Source organism: Belonocnema kinseyi, chromosome 7, assembly GCF_010883055.1.
Source record: "Belonocnema kinseyi isolate 2016_QV_RU_SX_M_011 chromosome 7, B_treatae_v1, whole genome shotgun sequence".
Classification (NCBI taxonomy): Eukaryota; Metazoa; Arthropoda; class Insecta; order Hymenoptera; family Cynipidae; genus Belonocnema; species Belonocnema kinseyi.
The window spans coordinates 30,262,302-30,276,600 of NC_046663.1; the positions used below are offsets into that span (position 1 = coordinate 30,262,302).

Here is a 14,299-nt window from a genome sequence, read left to right on the forward strand (position 1 = left end):
GGAGTATTGCAAGCTAATGGATCTTCCTCTCTCAAGGTCAGGTTTGAACCTATTATAGTTTCGGCCAAGTGTCCGTCCGTCGACGACCGTACGTTTCCCAAGAAGGGGAATTGAGGAGAACTCTTAACTTCTAGAAGAAGTGAGGAAATCAAATAGAGTTAAAGATTAGTCAAATATTTAAAATGTCAAAAAACAGATGAATTTTCAAGGAAGTAATTTGATTTTATACCAAAAAATGGTAATTGTAAACCAAATTAACTCTTAAATTATACAGCACAGTCCCCAACTTACAACTCAGGGAAATTCTGGGAGAGAAGCTACAGAAGCCTACTGGTATTAATCACTAATAATAATAATTTGTTTCCTAGAGCTCGGTCCCCTTTCGTTTTCTGTTCCTGTGGCAGGCTATCCTAACGAATTTGTGGTGGGTATTGCTACTAGTATTATGCTAATAGTATGGGATAGTTCTACCAATTCGAAACAGCCTCTTAATGCCGCATTGGATTCCACGGAAGAACTTTCTCCAGGAACCAGATGGAATTATGGAAGTGTCGATTAAAAATACAAAATAATTAAAGGTTAGTAAATTCTGCTTAATTTAATCCTAGATTTTAAGCTAAATAATAGGAGGAACAGCTCTTTAAAATGCGTTTCAGTAAAGGTGAATTACCCTGGATTAAATTTACATACGAATTTACAATGAAATATCTAGGATTACTCTAAATTGCATAGGATTATTATAGATTGCATTAAATTAAAAAAGAGTACCTTGTCTAACCTATATACTTACGTTATTTTCAACTAAAAAGGCATAATTTTTAACAAAATGTTTCAATCTTTAACAAAATATAGGGAACTTTAACCAAATAGATTAAACGCTTTCACGATGATTCATTATGATAAAAGAGATACTTCGGGTTTCAGTCGTGTAAAAAACAATACATTTTGCCGACGTTTTGTGAACATTGCAGTTCACTTCGGCAGGGCTGACCTGAAACTGAAGTATCAGGTTATCTTGTTCTTATGTATAATCTCTACGATGCCTGTGAATGGCCAGAGCGCACCACTATGGCTAGTGGTCAAACCTGATTGGCCAATCAAGTCTTTTTATTTCAAAAATCTGGATGGACGAAAAGCCAAGTCGGATTGGTATTATAATCATTGTCCCTATTAATGTTATAGGGGTGTTTTAAGATTTTTAATGTTATTTTCTGTTACGATATGATGTTCATCTAGTGCTGAATGCGTAAAAAGTTTTCGCCTGATTTTACTTTAATGTTCCTATATACGTTGGCTCACCGCTCTCCCCCTTTCTATAATATAGACTTTGCCACAGGAACAAGTGATTTTATATACTCCTGGGTCTCTGAGAGGTGACTTTTTGCCTTTAGGGTTGTTAGGAAGTTGTCCTATTTTTGCCTGTGGTTTAAACATGGTTTGGATGTTGTCTTTGTTGAGAATTCTTCCAATATGTTCTGTGTTATCTTGGATATAGGGTAAGACCGTGGTCGATTTTTTTTCTTTAGTCATTTGTGTTGATTTTTGTTTTGAGTTGTATAGGTGTGGTTTATGTTAACTGCATGTTCCAATATGTTATCAAATCTTTTGTAAACTAGTATGTCCAGGAAGGCCAATGTTACGTTTTCTTCAATTTCCATGGTCAATTGGATATTTGGATTTAATCGATTTATGAAATCGAAAAAACGTATTTAATTCATCTAGTCCATGTCGCCAGATGACAAACGTGTCGCAACGTAACGAAACCAAAATTCAGGTTTAAGCTTGGATTGATGAAAGATTTTCGTTTCTAGACGTGAGATTGGAGATCCCATTTTTGCTCCTGAAGTTTGCTAATAGATGATCTCAGTATTATCTCGGAAGGTAGGTTTGCAAAAGATTTAATAATATCAATGGTATTAAAGATGGTTACTTTCGTAAAGAGAGGTGTAATGTCGCAACTCACTCCGATGTTTTGCGGTTGAATGTAATTCTGTTGTATCTTTTCGAAAATGTCAGAGTTTTACAAGTGCAAGATAGAGTTTTCTGTGAAAGCATTTAGTTGATCAGCGAGGAAGCGTGCTAGCTTGTAAGTTGGTGAGCTTATTGTGCTGACAATCGGCCTGAGTGGAATGTTATTTTTGCGGACTTTTGGTAGTTTGTAAAGTCTGGGAGAGATAGGGATTTTACGTATTGATTTAGATATTTTTTGGTTCTTAAGTTTAAAGTCTTTTAGAAGTGTTTTTTGTTTTAACTATTGTTTTAACTATAACAACAAAATCGTGGACCTTCTAACTCACGATATATACAAAAAACTTAAAAAGGACCCCGCAAAAACAATAGTCCGTAAAACAAAAATCCTTATAAAAGACACTAAACTTAACAGCAAAACAATATCCAAATTAATTCCTACTAATCCTATCTCTCTAAAACTTCACGGACTCCCAAAATTCCACAAAAATAACATTCCGCTCAGGCCGATCGTCAGCGCAATGAACTCACCAACTTACAAGCTAAGACGCTTTGTCGCTAATAAACTAAACCCTTTTATAGGAAACTTCATCACTCAAGTCCAAAACTCTTTTGACTTTATCAAAAAGATACAACAGATTTACATTCAACCCCAAGACATTATAGTGACTTTGGACGTAACATCTCCCCTTACGGAAGTACCATTTTCTGATACAATTGATATTGTTAAATGTTTTGCAAACTTCCTCTCCGAGCTCATATCCCTTGTTCTTGTGTCAAGGTATAGATTGGAGAAACCGGGAGAGTGGTGAGCCAATGTGTAAAGCAACATGCAAGTAAAGTAAGGCTAAAATCTTTTACGCAATCAGCACTAGGTGAAGATCCTATCGAAATAGGACATGTCATTTGAGAAAAAAACTGACATCGCAAAAACACGCAATATTTTTCCAAGAAAACATGGAGAAGCAATCGAAATCTTAGAACACCCTGATAACATCAATAAATGGTTATAATACAAATCCGATTTGGCTTTTCGTCCCCTGGATTAAAAAATACTAAATTGGCCAATCAGATCCGTCCAGTCTCAATGGCGGCGCGCTCTGGCCAATTACAGGAATCGTACAAAGTCTACATAAGAACAACATAACCTGATACCTCAGTTTCAGGTTAGCCCTAAAGAAGTGAACTGCAATGTTGATGAAACTTCTGCAAAATTCGTAGTTTTGGACATGATTGAAACTCGAAGTTTCACTTTAACCAAATAGTTGAATTTATTAATTAATTCTACACAAATTAGTTTAAATTTCAACCAAAGGGTTCAAAGTTTTACCCACAATTTTGAATCTTCAAATGTAATAGATAAATTTTGATTAAAAAATTTAATTTTTGTCCAAAAGGAAACAATTTCACATCAACTATTCACATTTGAAACCAAAGAGATAGTTAACCAAAATGAGAAATCTTACAAAAATAATAACTTTTTAACAAAATTATTAAATTTTCGACACAAATACAGGTGTAGCCAAAGTTCTCGAACAACTCTTTTTTATGATTGATGGAGTTTCTTTAAAGTTGATTATGTCCGACCAAAAACATTTTCTCTTTGAAGGGTTGATTGCTCCCAACATTCTGTATAAAATGTGTCAAAAATGACTTTTTTCTGTTATTTGAAGAGGTAACTTGAACGATATTTTTGATTTCTGAGTTACCATAAGGATCCTCTAGAGAAGGATGCGACAAACCATGTATCTGATACGAATTGGTCGAGCCGAATTTACTGGAGACTTCCGGTCAGGTTAGGTGGGGGGTAGTGGGAGGCAGCTGTCCGTCGGTGCAGTGCGTAAATTTGTGCAGTGTGTAAATAGGTGTGTGTATTACACAAACTTGCATTCAGTCTGAGGTTAAAAGGACGATCGTGCTCAGAGAGTCTGATGTCACTTCCTGTCCACTTTTCACGAATCCGTGGAGGGGGCACATTGACGCAGCCTTCCGTAGAGGATCCTCAAATTAGCAAATTGTGGACTGACATCTATACTGATCGAGAGCAACTAGTTCTGATGATAATATAGATTCCTTAATTACTCCTGTCATAAATGTAACACTTAGAGTAAGATAGCGTATATCTCTGAACAAGATTTCTTCTCTCGATGACAATTGGAAGACTCCAGATTAAAGGTCGATTATTTAGGATTTCAAGTAAATTACTCCGGCTTGGAGATAGGTTACTTTCGAAGACTGTAATTGCCACAAATTACAATTTCATTACCCCGGATTAATATTTCGGATAAGTGATCGGTCTAGCGCATTTCGAGAGTTGCTTCTCATTGGTGAATTATTATATTTAAAATTGCGTATTATATTTCAGGGACGAAGCACGATGATCCGCAGGAGCGTAAAAGCAAATTGGGAAGTGTTTATTCTTTTGGTCAGAATAGGGTGCTTCAATTGATACTTAACAATCTTAGTACGGTCACTGGTGGATTTGCGTGGTTCCCCCGTCCTGCAAAGGAAAAGGACAAAAAGGCACCGCCTGTAAAATTCTATTTCGCCGATACTGTGAAAAATGAAATCGTACTCTATGATGCTCTGCAAAATCGTTATCAAGCAATTAGTATGTCTTTCATAAAAAATTTCCGTTTTAGATCAAAAATTCTTTAGGGAAATTCCCTTTTCCCGGTCCATGCAAAAGTTATTTGTTCCTAAATCAAATTTTAATTCCTTAAGGAATTACTTATCTACAGTGAAGGGCAAAACTTTACGAACACCTTTTTTTATGACAGATTAAGTTTACTTGGGTTGAATTCTTTGCAATATCCACTTTAAAAATAAACAAATTGGTTTCAACTTGGGCTAATTTTATACAGAATTTAAAGAGCAATCAACCCTTCTAAGAAAAATTTTTTTTAACATGGCCATAATCAATGTTAAGAGAACTTAATCAGCCATTAAAAAAGGAGTTAGCGCAAAATTTTGTCCACCCCTGTATATTTTCATTCCCATTCAAACAATTGGATTTTAAAACCAAAAAACGAATTACATACAGAAAAAAATATATTTTTAACTAAATACATTCATTTTGAACTAAAAACGCAGTTAAATTTTCAATAAAATAGAATACTTAAATTTTTATTTAAAAAAATTAATTTTGAATAAAAAAAGCGAAATTTCAAATTGATATTAGGATCTGCAAGAAAAAATGTTATGAAGTATTAAACTTCTACGATAAAAATGAATGTTTAACCAAAAAAGGATGCATTGTTAACTACCATGATAAATTTTCAACTATGAAGATATATTTTTTTAACAAAAATAATAATTTAAATTACAAATATGTGTATTTTAAAACCACTGGCTAAATATTTACAAACAAAAATCGACTTTATATAAAATATGGGATTTGTTAAGTTTCTCGTTGATGAATGTGTTTTGAATACAAATGTCGATTTTTTGACAAACAATACATTTTCCGTACAATAGTTCATTTTTAACCAAAGAAATGAATTTTCAAAGAGAAATAAATTTTCAATCAAAAGAGTTAATTGCCTACTGAAAAACCTGAATTTTAAACGAAACAGTTAAATCTTCATTTAAAAAAATGAATTTTTAATTGAGGAAAAAAGATTTGTGAACAAAATATTTCAATTCTTAACAAAAAAGAATTATGTTGTAATAAAACAATTGCATTATTTTTAAAAATATGGCATTTCTACGGCCACAGATGCGTTTCTACAAAAAAGACGAATTTTCTACCGAAATAGTCGATTTTATAACCAAAAAAAAAAAACAAATAAGAATAATTATTATCAAACGATATGCTTAAATATTCTTTACAAAAGTGGAATTTTTAACCAAACTAAGTTAAGTTGGAAAAAAATGTGCATTTTTGCAAAACATATGAAACTTCTACAATAATAGACGCATTTTTGATCAATAGTTCCAATTTTCTACCAAAAGCATTACATTTTAAACAAAATATGAAAATATTAAATCTAATGGTTGAGAAATTAAAAAAAAATAATTATCAACAAAATATGAAAATAGTTAAATTTTCAGTTTAAAAAAATAATTTTGATTTAGAAAAATGAAAATTCGACTTATTAGTGCCCCTGGTTTATACAACCTTGTAAATAATTAAATTAAATGGAATTTTAATTTTTGGTAAGCTAACTCGTAAAGAAATCATTATTTTTAGAAAACCCACAAAAACTGTTCAGCTTGCCACACCATGGCCTAAACGGCAATCCGGGTCGTACCGCAATTGATGATAAAGGCTGTCTCTGGGTGCCTCTTATTGGAGGGTATGGAGTAAGGATTCAATCTCTTCAGGGATATTCTAAAAAGTCAAACTTGAAATAAAAAGATTTTTTTGTATTTTCCTCAGGTCATTGAATTTGATCCTGTTACGAAAGAGACTGATCGACTTATTAGCTTACCCGCAGCCAAAGTCGGCGAATGCACTTTCGGAGGCCCTGACATGGATATTTTATATGTATCAACAATAGGATATGAATACAAAATATCTCGGGAATATCGGACAAAGGCCGATCTAGGTGGTTATATTTTCGCGATTCGCGGCCTTCAAGTGAGGGAAATACCCACAAGAGAGTTCAACGTGATTCCTACTGGACTACCCGATGCAATAAGAAGGTCTCGTGAAAACACTGATAGGGAAAGGCTCCGGGCCGCTCATCGTAAGAGTGGCAGCAGCAGAGCCGCCAAAGCTGCCAGAGTCGAAATATAGGCCCTACTTTGACTCTAAAAGCTAAAGTATTGTCCCTACTTTGCGGCTGATTATTTTACTAAATCCTACATAGCCACTCCTAAAGATATCATCATTCTATTTTGCTTCTACAGAAGCTTTAGCCACTGCATTAAAGCTCTTGCCTCTATGTTCTTGAGTTTTACTAATGTCTCCTTTAAAGCTTCATATTCTGCGTAGAATTTTCAAGTTCTTTTTTAATGCTCTTAAATTTTGTCGCACAAAATATGTGGCGTCGTTGCCTCGACGCCTGTGCCCTCGAAAGGGATACTTTCTAAAGATAATTTCTACCTGGTAGATGCAATTAGGACGTTCTAATTTGCAAGGGGATCAGCAATAAAAATAGAAATTAAGGGGAAAATTTAGGAACTCTTACTTTACTTTACATTTATTTCCGAGAGGCAATTTGAGTCACAGTCCTACGTTATAAATTAAGGATTCTCGAAATTCCAAGGACTCAATATTCCAAAGGGCGAGTTTGCTCATCCTAAAGAGTCATTACTATTGGATTGACAGATCTTCCTCGTGGTTAAATGACATGCGTGGGCCTGAATCACCCGGTCACGTTCTCAGGACACTTTCATTAAATGCTTCCGCCGCGTTTGCGTTCTTGTCGAAAACATTGCGGTAGGCCCGATCACGTGCGCCAGTCTCTGTCGCACTTCTTCTCAAGCGCTCTTCCTCTTTTCAACTCTATTCTCTCCCGCACTCTCTTCTCCTTCTCTCTCAGGCGCAATGGCGGAACCAGGGAGCTCAACCGGCTCCTCGAGTTAAGTATTTGCTTTTAAATTGAATTATGCTTCCCAAAGAACAAAAATTAAATAACTGAGTAAAATCAGAGGGTTTGGTTGATTATGCATACATATAAGTTAAAGCATACACCATCCGTGTTAACAGAACAATACATTCGCAGTACCATATTTCTCCTTAAAATAATTAATTAACAAACACGCACTCTCCCTGACAAAAACCTAAGTAATGACGACTATTTTTTGATATATGATGATTTGCGAAAATCGATAAGCACCTGCAAATCCTTCTGCAAGAATACAATTGACTTTGAATCATATGAGCAGGATAAGGAAATTCGTGTGTCTGATGAAGAAAAATTCAAATATGCATTATGTTATACACTTTAAAGAATTTTACGCTCGACAATCTTGCGTTCACGTCTCTGGATTTTCATTTCCTAACATGAAAAATAAGCAAATTTGAAAATCAATTTTAAAACCAGTTTTTCAACATTATGTTAAAATGTGTTTAACAGTTATTATTGATTGCGAATTGGAGGCTTCCGGAAAAAAGTATTGATAGATTTTTGACAATTTAATAAGAAAAAGTATTATCAGCAAATGTTCCTTTACCGGCTGTAGGTAACCCTCCAAAACCATAAAGACTTTTCTCTAAAAATCTTTTATTTAAAAAAACAACTTTCTTTTTTCATTCCACTGAAAATCAAACCACAGAATTTCTGCTTTGCAGTCAGTTCCTTTTCTAATTAAGTCATTAAGCATTTTCTGTTATTGAGGATTCTTAACTTGATCGAAATTTTGGGTTTTCTGTCTCCATGGTTTTGGAGGGTTATATACTGTCGGTAATGTACCATTCGGATCTCTCTAATAGCTTAAGGAAAAAGCACCTTCCCGGAAATAAAAAGTTCTGTGGTTTTATTACCAATGGAGCGAAAAGAGAAAGATTTTTTTTCAAGAAAAAATTTAATTCTAAATTTTGTCTTTATTTTTAGTTGGAACCTAATTTTTATTCTATTAATGCCAAATATTCCTTCAAAACTGTTACTTACTCTTGAAAATTTTCAATAAAATATGTTTCAATTTAAAATAATTAATTAGTTTAAATGTTCAACTAAAAATCTGTAGATCAAAGTTGTTTTATATTTACATCTAAAATTATCAAATTCAAAACTGACATTTAAGACCGTTAATACAAAATTTTGAAAGATGTAATAGCGAAATGTTTTTGTCATTTTAAATAATTATTTGAATTTAGAACAACAAAGCCATAATTTTGAATTAAGATTATAGAAATTTTATAGATAATAAACATATTATTAATAAGTATTGTATCACGTAGTTTTAAGTGACACTCAAAACGCGAAACATTGTGAAACTTTAAATTTTATTTATTTTAAACACTTCGAAAACTATATGCTTTCTAATTGGGAACTTCAAAGTAAATGCAAAACGCACGAATTATGAAATACGAGAGATCTTCCTGTGCAATTTTCTCCCGATTTTCTCCCGGTTCACCGGATTCTCCCGAGTTAGTGGCCACACTGCACACTCATGCTGTTCTATAACATATACTTTGACATTCATGTCTTTATGTGTTGTTTTTTCATTATAGCATGTACTTCGTTTTTAAAGCAAACTGTTACTGGTATATAATAGTTAAATATCTTTTTGATATTAATAATTACTGAGTTCCACTTATAAAACGTTGCTCTATTTTGAAATGTTCTAAATAAAAAAACTATCATTAAAAATGGAATAATGATTAATCAGAAAAACAAATTTGAAAGTGGACGAAAAGAATATTACACAGGCCCACCAAAAAAGTTGCCTGTACATTGAACCTGACCAGTGTAATCTCATGTATTTGGGGCCGCTGAATCTGAATCTGACTTCCGAATTTCCTCTACGCGTCAGAATTTTCCCCTAGTCTAGGTGAAATGTGTAAAATCTAGGGGTTTCTGGGTTCTCTGAACGGCTTTTCTTTTAAGTAGCAAGTCAATGAAAAATATAGAATCGTTATATATTTTAAGTTGGTAAATTAATATTATTACTAGAAATTACTTTGCAGGGTCACAAATTTTCCCCTAGCCTATGGGAAACCGTGAAAAACTAACAAAAGCTGCTAATTTTTCGGAGGTTGTGATTCTGTGCAATAAAATTTGAAGATAGAAAAGTTTCAATTATTTATTTATTCATTTGGCAAAGTTTTCATATTTAAACCATCTGAAATTTTTGTTATGGCGCTAGCTGAGCCCAAACCAAAAGAAAAATTTAACTCAAATTAGGGATTAAGTAGGACCAAAGCTGAAACTCTGACTCATCCGGCCAGAGCCTTACTTACCCACCTAATGGGCTCCGACTTGGCTTTATTTATTATTCTAGTCTCAGCCATATTTAAATCAAAAATGTTTTCTCAATAAAAGAATAAATAAAAATATTTATAAAGGTCGGCATCTTTCGCTTGCCATCTTGAGCGTTGCAACTAATGAAGACCGTTTCATGGCGAAAAATGACTTCACTCCCAGTGGACTTTATAAATTCTATTTTACTGAACTTCTTGTGCATAACGTTGCGTCTCACGAAATCAAGGATTCCGAGCTCCTAATTTAATCATGGAACCACTCTAAATGAATAGATTAATAGCAGAACGGCAAGCATGTTCGTTGTAGATACTCTAGTCTTCGTCGACAGTTCGGAAGACCAAATCTGCTGAATGAGACGTTTGTTTCTGCTTTGAGGCGTATCCTTTATAGATGTCACGTCCTAAATGCATCTGTGTTCCACGCCCAGATATGCATAAGTCTCGGGGATGCCATTAAGTTGTTCTCACTCCAAAATAAACATTGGCGCATTTTCCCAATCCAAAATTCATTTCAGTATCCTAAGACTTTTCTTTGACTACATAAACAGCTAAGCGTAATGGTTCTTCATTTTTAGCATCGATCTTAAGATCATTCACGTAAAGTACATGAGTGACCTTATGCTTTTTATTTCCATGTTTGCTTTAAAAGTAACCTTTAAAATAGCGAACTGCGAGAGATAGTGGCAATAATGTAACGAAAAAGAGTAGTGAGCTCATGATGTCGCTCTGAAAGACATCTGTCTAAAAGGTGGCGCTGTTAGTTGTTACACGATCTTTCCCAGATAAGATAGTAAATTTGGTTTTTCAAAGCAGCATCAATCTCTCTAAGTACCTCGCGATGTGCGGATTTATATTTCGGCTTATGAAATGACAGCTCATAAGTCAATAGTAGGTTGAATCAAAAACTTTACGGGAATCAATTGGAGTTGGTCCCTGACGGTTGACATAGCCCTTTCCTCTCAATTTGTCTCTCTGACAGGTCAAAATCAGATGGCGGACATGCCCTCAGCTTTCCCGGGAGCTAAGGGGTGAATGACGCTATGAAAACATGAGCGGCCAATGTGTCTACCAAAAAGAAGAAACGAGAGCGGCCAAAGTGTCTCCCAAAAAGAAAAAACGCATCAACGATTCCCTGAAAGGGAGACTGACGAGGCAAGCCCAGCAGGCCAGTGAAGTGGCTGCTGAAGCTGGAACCCCTACGATTACAATGCCGATAACCTGCACGGGAGCCTAGTAAAAAAAGGGCCTGAGAGAACACTCCACCGGTGGGGAGGCTAAGCCTGTGGAGAGACACTGGGCAGCCCGAAAGGCAACGAACAGGGACTCGTCGTCGACTGAAATGACAGTCGCTTAGAGGATCGAACACCTGACAATGGGGGTGTCGGATACGAGCTACTTGGACTAACTTCTAACTACGAAGTATTTTCCAATATTTAGGCCGGCTAGCTGTAAGGAGCTTGAAAGGGTGTGCTCAGATCAATGGACAAAAATCAAGAACTTCTCCTGTAGGCAGGGGTGTTTGTATTTGTTTCAGTCGACCCAGTGGCTAAAGCTTGGCCCCACAAGGCTGTGGTCGGGACAAGGCCTTCGGAAGGTCACAGTCCTTAACGTGGGTGGTGTTAAGTTGTTCCAGAATATGTTGAGGGCTACGTCGCTCTTTTCGCGTAAACTTAAAGATCCGTCTGTGGCCATCTGTTGGTTGGAGGGATTCAAGACCTTTATTTAAAACAGCGTCCTGGCAAATTGTGAAGCACGATAGGTATACTAGGGCTCTTGCGCCCTTCCCACAAGAGATCCTTCTGCTACTTTGGCCAGATCAACTTCAGAGTAGATTTAGGGTATCTTGCTAATCCAGCACCTTTTAACTTTCAACTTTCAATAGGTAGCCTAATGCGGTGAATTCAAGCTCCTCAATGAATAAGAAGGCTAGTCATGGGATTGGCTTACCTTCCATATGACATCGATACCAACTTACCAGTGGAGGTACGTACGCTGGTGGAGTATTGCAAGCTAACGGATCTTCCTCTTCTGGTTGAATGTAATGCTAACTCCGAACATACATTGTGTGGCAGCATGGACATCAGCACTGTAAGGACATACCTAGTCATTGATTGATTTAGAGTTGGAATCTATTCTACGTGCGGGCCCTAAATGGTCCGAGAATCCAACAAGAACAGACTGGGATAAGTTTTCCACGAAACTGAATAATCTACTGATGAAATAGGAAGTTCTAAGAGTTTCGAGGGAAAACCAGAGAGGGGTTCAGACGTGCCAGTCCTGGAAAAACGGAGCGACTATGCAGAAAAGGGGCGACACCTCCGAGGCAAACAAAGCCGCCTGTGGCCAAACGGGGCCTGAAGCGGCAACTAGCAAACGAGATTGTTATACTATTCAGGCTCAGGTCTGGTGCGAATGGCATATATCCAGTCTTATTACAGAGGACTGTAGAGATCATTATGGGGCCGACTGTAAGACTTGCTAGGGCTAGTCTGAAGTTAGAATATGTTCCGATGACATAAAGGTGTACGAAGCTAGTCTTGATTCCGAAAGCACGCAGGTTTAGTTATACTTCATCTAAGAATTTCCGTTCCACTAGATTATTTTGTTTGAAATAAAATTTAAACTATTCCATTTTTTATAGTAAATTTATCGCTTTCTTAGTACAAAATTCAACTATTTGATTTCAAATTAATGTATTTTGTTAAATAATTGTCCTTTTTTAGTGCCAAATAAATGTTCTTGTTAAAAAATTCATGTTCATTGTTGGAAATTCAACTTTTTGTTTAAAACTTAAACTTTTTGTTCTGACTTAAGAATTGCTGTTAAATACTTCTATTTTTCGTTGAAAAATAGAAAGTTTTCATTGAAAACTTGTCTCTTCGGTTAACGACTTAACTATTTTTTTGAGAACTTGTTTCTTCCGATTGAATTTAACAGTTTTTTATTTAAAATCAAAATAATCTTTTCCTTAAAATATGAAGTATTATATTGTTTGTTCAGAATGTATCCCTGTTGATTACAAATGAATTTTTATCTTGACAATTCGAACAGTTTGGTTAGGAAGCTAGTTTTTGGCTTAAGCTTCATTATTTTAGTGAAAATTTCATCTCAGTGGTTGCAAATTGAAGTACATCAAAACTTTTCAATAGTCCTTCCTTTTATAGCCCTTCCGAGAATTGACGCCGTGCCAAAGCTAGATATATTATGAGCTGCGCGGAGTGCGCGTGGTTTGTTGTCGTTACTCAGGAGAGCACTCAGGCTTGAACCAATAAAAGCGAAGCAGCCTATAATAAGTTAGCTCCCACTTACCGTCAACCCTAAACTCGGCGCTTGAGAATATTTTCAGTGTAATTTTTTAAAAAATCTTAGTTTTTTGTTTTAAAATTTATCTTCTTCAAAAAGTTTCTCAAAACACCTACGGCTTTTCCAAAAACCTTCTCATTGCGAAACTCTTCTGTCACGCTCGGTCATTTGTAACCCATTAAAAAACTTGATTAGGATGATCGGTAAGTCTTGTGCAAATCTACTAAACATAACTTTTTAAACGTGCGACTCTCTTCAAAACAATTATTACATATTTTTGAAAATGATCCAACTTTTTGAATTTTCGTCTAATTAAAAAATTTCACAAAAATAGTTTCATAATACATATATTTTATATCTTTTAGAAATTGCCATTGATATTTCTAAACCTCATAAAAAGATTTTTCGTTTTATTTTTAAATTTTCCAAATTTTGAGATCTGAAAAAATATTCGCACTTAAAATTTGATATTAATTTATTAAATAAAAATCAATCTAATACGTTGAGGATAGTGCAGAAAGAATTTATATATTATCTAAATTGAGTCAGAAAGTAAGTGCCAATTTTTAGTACTTCAGAACTCAGGAGTGGTATGATTGTTGAGATAAACTATCAGTAGTAATAATGTTCTTATCCCATTTCCACTTGAAAGAATTTCAAAAAGGAAGATTAAGTTTTCTGTTCGTGACATTAGATTGAATTCTAAATTATATAGAAAGTAAAATTATGGATTTCAAATAAAATTGTTGTTTGGACGAGATGCAACAAGCTGAATAAGGCGGAACGGAAAACTGAAAAATCCGCGAACTTAACCTGTCGCAGCCACTGTCATTGTAGCCGGTCGCCAGTGTAGCCGGTCAGGTTGGTTACGAGATATTTTTAATAAATAAAAAGTAATAAATTGCATGGTTATAGTTGGTATTCCATAGCACACATTTGTATTTATTGCTTTATTTTTTTCTTAAATTTTCGAAATTAAATAAAAATTAAAACTGATATTCCAATTATTCCATATCGCCCCACCATGCGTTCTGTTTTTCCCGCCGCGTGTTCTATAGCGCCCTACCTAACCTACCCAGTGGGTACAAAATTTGGCGACGTCTTTACGACATCGTTACGACATCTTTACGAACACTTTACGACATCCTATGTCCA

At 35.1% G+C, this 14,299-nt stretch overlaps 1 protein-coding gene across 1 annotated transcript; it reads left to right on the plus strand.

The window, feature by feature from the left end:
* The first annotated feature begins 3,711 nt into the window (after nucleotides 1-3,711).
* LOC117176409 (putative sugar lactone lactonase YvrE) lies at nucleotides 3,712-6,709 on the plus strand. The gene is made up of 4 exons (XM_033366648.1): nucleotides 3,712-3,763; nucleotides 4,334-4,579; nucleotides 6,161-6,273; nucleotides 6,350-6,709. Exons 1-4 carry the CDS (start codon nucleotides 3,712-3,714, stop codon nucleotides 6,707-6,709), a joined length of 771 nt encoding a protein of 256 aa, XP_033222539.1.
* The last annotated feature ends 7,590 nt before the right edge of the window (nucleotides 6,710-14,299 follow it).

Excerpts from the sequence above, each read along its gene's own strand:
- LOC117176409 (XM_033366648.1), top strand. The coding sequence starts at position 3,712 with ATGTATCTGATACGAATTGGTCGAGCCGAATTTACTGGAGACTTCCGG. Across the intron at positions 4,580-6,160 it reads AAATCGTTATCAAGCAATTA|AAAACCCACAAAAACTGTTC; the intron begins GTATGTCTTTCA and ends CATTATTTTTAG. Across the intron at positions 6,274-6,349 it reads CTCTTATTGGAGGGTATGGA|GTCATTGAATTTGATCCTGT; the intron begins GTAAGGATTCAA and ends TATTTTCCTCAG.